Below are 8,130 nucleotides of genomic sequence, written 5' to 3'. Positions count from 1 at the left end.
TTTTTGTTTGCATGAGATGCGGAGCGTTTGTTTGGGTCTATAACCAGATCCAATTGAGAACCTTTTTATCTTTGAAATAGATGATGCTGGATCAGATCAAACCCTGCTGGCACATGGGTGTGTCCATAGCTCTTAGAGGTGGGCCACGTAAGGCAGGGTGGTCCTGGGGCCCCACCCAGGGTTTTCCTCACTTCATAAAAAAAAAAAAATAGATAACGCTGGATTTGCATCCTGTTAATCACTATTCAAGTACCCTTGCAGAAAGGCCAACACCATGCTTCTCTATACAAAGTTAACGTGCACAGATACAAATTCTTGGTCCCCTACCTCCAACCTTTCTTTCCCCAAAACATAACCTTCCACAGTGCTCTTGGGAAACGAAACGAACAGCTCATGGCCTTACTAACCTCATTTTCGTAAATAAACCTGTAAGTTGAACCATCAGCTGCTCGCGAAGGCCTTTTCAGCCAAGGCATGGACAGGGAACACCCCTGTTCGCCACAATATTTTGTGCCTTTTGTGACATACAATAGTGTAGCATTGTTGGTTGGAGGGGGTGGTACGGTATTTGATTCATGTAGGTCGAACTTGAACAAGCCCAGCCCAGCTCTTTCAGCTTGTTTAGCCGCCCCTTATTCCCTCAAGCCCAGAGTTTACAACTTCCCATGCTGTTGCTACTGTTCACGGTTCCTCAACAAGACTGTTTGAAAAACATAGAGCATATGTATGGGAGAGTAGCTTGGATTCCACTTGCGAGAGAAATCTAAATGCTTGTTCAAAAGAATATCGGGTTTCCTTTTCCTGAATGCTGCTCAACTTAGGATTTCCATCCAAAAACACTAACAGGTAAATACAATAAACGTACTCGAATTTGCAGCCAGAGGAGATTCTAAAATAATTGGAACCTGAAGAGATGGACAACTGTCTCTTATACTGGTCCAGCCAAAACCACCACTACTATAGGATTTTCATACATGGTTTAATCTCCCAACTTTGCAACGGCATGCATGACTTCTATAATTGGCTTTCAGAAGAACTCCTAAATAGTCACATTAGCTAATGCAAAACATGTTTCAAACAGTGTAGGAAAAGAAGCTTTGAAAAAGTAATTTGAAAGGCTACAGAAAAATAGTCTGTAATTACAAAAGCAGTACAGCAGAATCAGTATATGTTCCCATCAATCTTGAACCACTCCCAGGCTGCAAGTCAGTGAACCAAGACTGTAGTACTCCAGACTGGTAAACCAGAGGAGTTCTTTTATCTGATACGCATAGATCTTAAACTCCTTTGCTTGGGAACAAAGTGTGTGGAGTTCCCAGATGGAGCTGCCTCAACATCAACTTCACCCTTGCAACGAACTGCGTCAGTATCAACTTCAATCTTGCAACTCCTCAACCTCTTGGCTATGCCTGGACTAGCAGCGGCATCCATCCTGCAACTTCTCACCCTCTTGGTCATGGCAGGGCTACCAGCAGCATCAGGAGATGGCACCCTCAGTTCCTCTTCTGTAGAGACTCCTTCAGTATCAGCTTCAACCTTGCAACTAAGCAACCTCCTGGCGTCAGTCCTACAACTCCTTACCCTCTTGGTCATGACAGGACTACCAGTGACATCAGGAGACGGCACCCTCGGTTCCTCTACTTCCTTGACCTTTTTCCCATGATATGGCCAATCATGGCCACAACTTGGGCAAACTCTTGCAACCTAAAAGACATTATTACAATCAGAAAAAAAAACATGCCTATCTATCTACATATAATTTTCCATGAGAGAGGGAGAACATACTCCATCCTGAGAGAATTTCTTCTCTAAGCAGTATGTGTGAATCCGTGCTGTGCAATCTTCATTGTGACACATCTCAGCCTGATGAAAGGTTAAAGAAAAATTCAGTTTTTTAACGAAAAGGGACTGAAGTGTAAATAGCTTTCCCCATAGCTGTCAAGTTGAGAGCTAAGTCTATGCTTCATAGTCACTTGTATCGTTCAAGGTAATTTCTCAGCAAGGGTTTTCATCGGAGATATTTTCAAAAAGTTATTTTTCTCAGAAAAATCTCAAAAGCCTTAATTTTTTTTTAAATATAATAAATAATAAAAAGACAACAATTGGTTTTGTAGTGTTTTTCTTACAAAACATAAAGAATAAGCTTTTAAAATATTAAAAAACAAAAAATACTTAAAATATAAAAAAATGTTTTTGAAAATCTCAAGATATTTTCAATTCTGACAATATTTTGAAAATACCAAGAATATCTCAGGAAAATATAGGCTGACCTTGAAATACAGAAAATATCACAATATTTTCAAAATATAGGAGATAACAGTGACACTGGTATGGATAGTACCCAAAGGAAAGTCTGCTTAATAACCGGCAAAACTTAACAAGCAACAGCTAAATCTAAGTAATAGGGGACAGCAGTAAATGGTTACTAAGAAAAACACGAGTACCTTGATTCCAGCTTCATTGCAAACATCACAAGTTGGAAAATCATTGTTCCGGAACCAGCTACGCAAGTCAAGGAAAGATCTAATGCCAATACCAACACTCCCATTTGCATTGGAACATAACCATCTGTCACGCACAAGATCATGGAGAGTCTTTTCTTTCTGTGTAAGAGAGAATTGCCTGAATGAGGAAGGCACTTGAGAACTACTGTGCTGAGATGCTTGCCTAACCTGATTGCAACAAGTGACAAAAATAGAATCAATGAAGAGTGTGTACAGAGTATTAGGCACCCATATTGATCCCAGCTCAAACACATGACCAAATGGATCAAAAATTACATGTAAGGTAAGGAATAGCTGGACGAAGTATAGATATTGCATTGATAAGTTGATAAAAAGACACTAAAGACATACATTCGTGTTACAATAGATTATTACTACCAAGAAGATAATAATGAACAAAGTGTGTCATGTCAACTAACAAAATGGCGATGTACAATTTTTAAACACAGAACTTTTATGACAAGTAAAAATTAAACGGTTAGCGAGGGTTGTATACCTCATCAGAACATATAAAACAGGCCCTATCAGTATAAAATATATACTTTTGGAAATGGCAGTTTTCCAGGTAAAACCATCAATGTACAAGTCAGGATGAGCCATAAAAAGAAGCTGGCAAAATTCAATATATTATTGAACTTCCACAAAAATTGTCCAAGTGCTTTAAAAAATGACAAATGGTGAACAATATATGCTACAAAGTTGAGTTTCCAGATACAAATGCAAGATTGCATCACTTATAAGTTTTGATGCTTGTGGTAATAAATAATTTTAAAACAAAAAGAAAAACTAGAGAAGGAATATAGCATTGGCATTTTGTATACCTGGTTCTCTAGACGAACATTGAGTGCAGCAATGTGAGATATACTGCCTTCACCTGATGAATCCTGCAGGATTGCCTCTATCTGCACAAAGAAACAAAGGCCGTGTAATATTATAGTAAAAGTGTAGACGTAAGATATACTTTCACATCGATAAGTTGAAGACTGAAATGCATATGTTGGACAATGGACATCAAAGAATCACAATTGGTTGAAAGTAATGGATGCTAAAGAATCTCTTCGTTATCTGAGCGGTATGAGTACCATATTCAACATATCTCAGGAAGTAGAAAATCAATATGAAAAGGAGTTGAAGATCAGAAATTAGATAAGCTCTTGAAAATATATTGTTCATTATTAATGGAAAAAGGTCTTCAAATCCTAAAGGAGCTTCATTCTAGCACCAGAATGATAGAAATAATGTGGTTGAACTAAACACTACATGGCATGCTTGTTACGCATATAACTCCACTTTGCATTTCTATGATTCGCCCTACATGCAAGAATACCAATAGATAACATAAAAAAAACACAAAACCAAAGCAATTATTGATCATAAGCTTTTACCATGAAATTAGAACAAAGCTGAGTGGCAACACAGAAGATGCAGGAAGAGTTTAATGCAATTGTAAAAACTTCAGGAAATACATTAATGATAAAATAGGACCTCCAAGAAAATTCTTCACCATGAATAATTTAAGCACCAAAATTATCACCAGGCATGACAAATGTTCACACTAGAGAAATCAGGGCTTCAATTTATATTAGAAGATAGGATTACCACAGCCTTGAAGAATGCAATCTGTGGGACAGAATACTTTGTGCCAAGCTTGGATTGTTCATCAGCTATAGTGTTAGCAACACCATAATAGATCTCACTGTCATATTGATTCCTGCAAACCCTCAGCTCAAGCTGAACATAAGCGAGCTCCTTATTTATTTTACGAATATAGTCATTGAAGAGCTGTTGGTTTCTACCTGCAATAACAGATATTAGATGCTTTATGGACTGCAATCTCATCTGAATTTTTTTTGGCGAAAAGATGACAGTAACCAAAATAAAAGAAACATAAACAATAGTGATCAGACGCTAGAAAGCAGAAGCCCACAGCTCCACATACAATGTCTCAACTGCAAAATGCAATCTGAAACACCAGAGATTGCTGTCGTTTGGAAAAGAAATACATGGGACCAATTTTCAAATTCTCGAGAAATAACCAAGTACACCGAAACATTAAAATCTACCACTCAACAGACAATTCACCAGTTTTATAAGACCAATACCAACTATACTTTTTACAGAACATTCCACCAATATCTTCATGGTTAAGCATCCAAAAAGTGAGCAACAACTAGTGCATTTGTTTGACAGGTTATGGGTCCCAATTCCATTAATTTAAATTCTTATACAATGGAACGTTTTGGGTATCCAAAGTTCACCAACTTTGCTCCTTTACTCCATCCCCAGCTCAGGTTCCTTCGAGGAATGAAAGGAGACCACCTTCAAGGACGGGTAGAAAACAGAGAAGAAAATGGTGATAGAGTGGATGCATGATGTGAGGTTATTAACTATTAAGGAATTCCAAACATCTCACGGATGGCAAATGGTGTAGTCTCAACAGCTGGAGTCCTCAAGATGCTGGATGGATAAATGTCAACATTCAAGGAATTCACAGTCAAGGATGGCATGTGGGTTTTTGAATTTGAGGCCACCATGGCCAGTTCTTGGAGGCGGAGTGATACACACATATAAGCAGAATGGAGAACAGGGAATGGAGCTGATGGGACATAGCCTTACAATGAGTGGCTCCAGGATCAAAGGTGATAGTGGAGAATAGTCGTCCAGACCTTGCAAAGGAGTTGTGTTTCTTGGACTCAAAACACAAACTATATCAGGAAAAGATTATTGATTCCATAAATCACTTTGCTCGCCATCTTTATATCAAACTCCAATTCAGCGAGTACAAACACGAAGAACAAAAGGACGAAACATATCAAAAGGAAGAAAAAGAAACACAATCGAACTCCAATTTCCCACACAAAAATAAATAAAGGAAACACAAAACAGAAATATCTTCTCCACAGCATGCATTATCCATCACGAAAAACAAACATCGACAAACACACACAGACCTGGGTTCTTTCCGGTGACCCCTGCGAAGAGGGTGTGGAAGGCCGATTCCTTGAGAGGGCCGCGAGAGAGAAGCGATTGGATGATTGTGTGGTGCTTCCAATCCAACTCCCCCATTTCCTCCTTACTGAACCAGGAACCCCAAGGAAGACGAAGAGAGAGAGAGAGAGAGAGAGAGGGGGGGGGGAGTGAGGCCAATCGGGTGGAAGACGAAGGGTTGCAGAGGCGAAGATTTGTTTCAGGGGCTGCGGGTGAGCACTAGAAATAGAATGGAGCGGGAGAGGAGCTGGGAAGAGGGGAATTCTAAAATCTGGAGAAACTGCCGGTGGGCGCGATCACCGTCGGATTTTTGGAACGGACGGCCGATCAGGACTCCATCCGTACGGTCCGTTAAGGTTTTGGAAATTTGAAATGCCGGGGAGGAATTTCTTGCCGCCCACACGAAATTTGTATCCATCCCGCTTGCCCCTACAGATGGATCGGATTCGGGAGAACCATTGATCCAAATCCCATACATTGTTTATGGGTATGGATATAATTACATATAATCACGTAAAGGTAACTCGAACATGATTGCTGGACATATTTGGACTTATAGTCGGACTCTTGTTCAAGTCAATATTTTCTGTTGGATCTATATTTTAATCTAGACAAAATCCTATTCATTTATGCATCTTACACGTAGACCTATTTTAGTGGAACAAAAATAGACACTATAAAAATTTAGTTTCAGACTTGAAACCTCCACATCAGATTATTTATGGATCCAGATCCATATTTGTAATTTAATGCTTAATTTTTTTGATTCGGATTGATTGTAATCAGGCTTGTATCCAATCTGTTTTGCACCGCTACTTGACTCATCCCCCAATTTGTCCTATATCTTTTGAGGGAATGACGAGAGAGACCTGGGCTGAGGAATTGGATCTGCTGCCTGAATCGTGATTTCGGATTTGGATCGTGTTTAAGATGATATCTAAAAAATTGCAACAATCAATTCGATTGTCAACCAATGCCATGAATCTCGTTAAAATATATGTTTTTTTTTTCAAAAATCTTAAAAAAAAAGCATATATGAATAAGGGTTGGCATCGGGGCAACTTAGACTCGTTAGAGCCTGACCCAGACCCATGCTTGTCGAAAGCCCGAACAGACTATTATCAAGTTCACACCGAGCCCTGGCCTTATCAAGCTGGGCTCCAAGTTGTTTGGGTAATAAAACCCTCTAAACTCGACTAGTAAACAGATCAGATTGCAGGGCTCCATTGAGTTCTCATTTAGACCATGACCAGAACTCACTCTGGAGGTTGCAGCCTAAGCTTCCAACTTCTTCACTCTGTTGGGTGGGAGTTTAGTGGTAGATGGGAGGATGTGAGGCTGATGGAAGCTAGGGCTCAGGCGAGGCGACACCAACCAAACATGAGAAGTGAAATCTCATGATTTTGATTTTGATTCACCAACCAAACATGAGAAGTGAAATCTCATGAAACTCTAAAACACATGATTTTGATTCTCATGAGATAAGATAAGGCAACCAACACATAAGATAAGGCAACCAGTCAAGGCTGGCGGATACTAATATTGTCGCCATCCCCTGGTGGCAATACCCACTATTGCCGCCAACCCCCCTTTGGGGCCGGCAGCTATATATATATGACAAGCAAAAAATTTTATTTAAGAGAAACAAATAAAAAAATATCACACATATATATCATTTATGTTGAAATAAATGAGTATATCAAATAAAAATAGTATGTTTAATAAATATATTATTTCAAGTGAAAAAAGTCATCTAACATTCAATATAATTGTCCAAATAACTTGTGTCATACACTTGCATTTTCTTTAAGCAACTTTTCTGCTTTCAAAACAATGTATAATTGTTGATGATTAGGATGCAAGTCGTTTTTATGCTCACAAAGCATAAAAAAATACATATGATTTGTTGGTTCGATATAATAGTTTTTACTTGCACTGACAATTTATTTTCATTTTCCAATATCATTTAAAAACGTTGGACATATAATTAATGTATAAACCTAAAAAATATGCAATATTTATCTCGTTTTGTTAAATTTGCATGATAATTAGCAACACTTTTTATCATTACTATAGTTTGGTAATTAAAAGTAGCAGCTTTTACCGAATCTATGATTCTAAAATTGAGCCGAGTCTGAACATCTCATGTTGGGTTCGTTGATTTCGTTTACCACAACTACCTACACTTCGACAATCAATCAATCTAGCATACCCTCTCTCTCATTTTTTGTTTTTTTATTGTAAACCATCTAACATTTTAGATATAATATCCATCTTCATTTGAATATGACACGTGTATAGGCTTTTCCAGCGATTAAAAAACTGATGCACCGATTTTCTCAGCTTAAAAAAACATATATTTTTTTTTTACGATCCAAGAGTCGAGGTCCACTAAATCGGTTGAACACATCTATAATGTTAGGTTGACTCAAAACAACTTGCATCATGAAATTCCAATGAGATTGTGGGTACAATTGATTGTAGCAAATACATGCCCACTTTTAACCCTTTGATAATAAGCAGCTAAGCATCACGAGATGAGGGCAGGCAGACTTCCCAGACTAAATGGGTTGGATCTTTATCCAGTTTTGACCGGACTGAAAGTAAACTCCTAAATATATGGTTCATTAAGATGAGA

At 38.4% G+C, this 8,130-nt stretch overlaps 1 protein-coding gene across 1 annotated transcript; it reads right to left on the bottom strand.

Moving 5' to 3' along the window:
• Positions 1-1,061: 1,061 nt before the first annotated feature.
• LOC149819628 (uncharacterized) lies at positions 1,062-5,570 on the bottom strand. Its single transcript, XM_089983232.1, has 6 exons — positions 5,456-5,570; positions 4,104-4,300; positions 3,326-3,406; positions 2,445-2,672; positions 1,786-1,863; positions 1,062-1,704 (listed from the first exon to the last, which is right to left on the bottom strand). The coding sequence occupies exons 1-6, from the start codon at positions 5,568-5,570 to the stop codon at positions 1,258-1,260; spliced, it is 1,146 nt and encodes a 381-aa protein (XP_089839358.1). The 3' UTR covers positions 1,062-1,257.
• Between the last annotated feature and the right edge of the window lie 2,560 nt (positions 5,571-8,130).

The sequence above is a fragment of the Nuphar pumila genome, chromosome 12, assembly GCF_984573655.1.
Source record: "Nuphar pumila chromosome 12, dmNupPumi1.hap1.1, whole genome shotgun sequence".
In the NCBI taxonomy this organism is placed as follows: Eukaryota; Viridiplantae; Streptophyta; class Magnoliopsida; order Nymphaeales; family Nymphaeaceae; genus Nuphar; species Nuphar pumila.
This window is presented reverse-complemented; position numbering and strand designations above follow the sequence as displayed.

Excerpts from the sequence above, each read along its gene's own strand:
- LOC149819628 (XM_089983232.1), bottom strand. The coding sequence starts at position 5,570 with ATGGGGGAGTTGGATTGGAAGCACCACACAATCATCCAATCGCTTCTC. Across the intron at positions 2,673-3,325 it reads ATGTTCGTCTAGAGAACCAG|GTTAGGCAAGCATCTCAGCA; the intron begins GTATACAAAATG and ends TGTTGCAATCAG. Across the intron at positions 1,864-2,444 it reads GCAATGAAGCTGGAATCAAG|GCTGAGATGTGTCACAATGA; the intron begins GTACTCGTGTTT and ends ACCTTTCATCAG.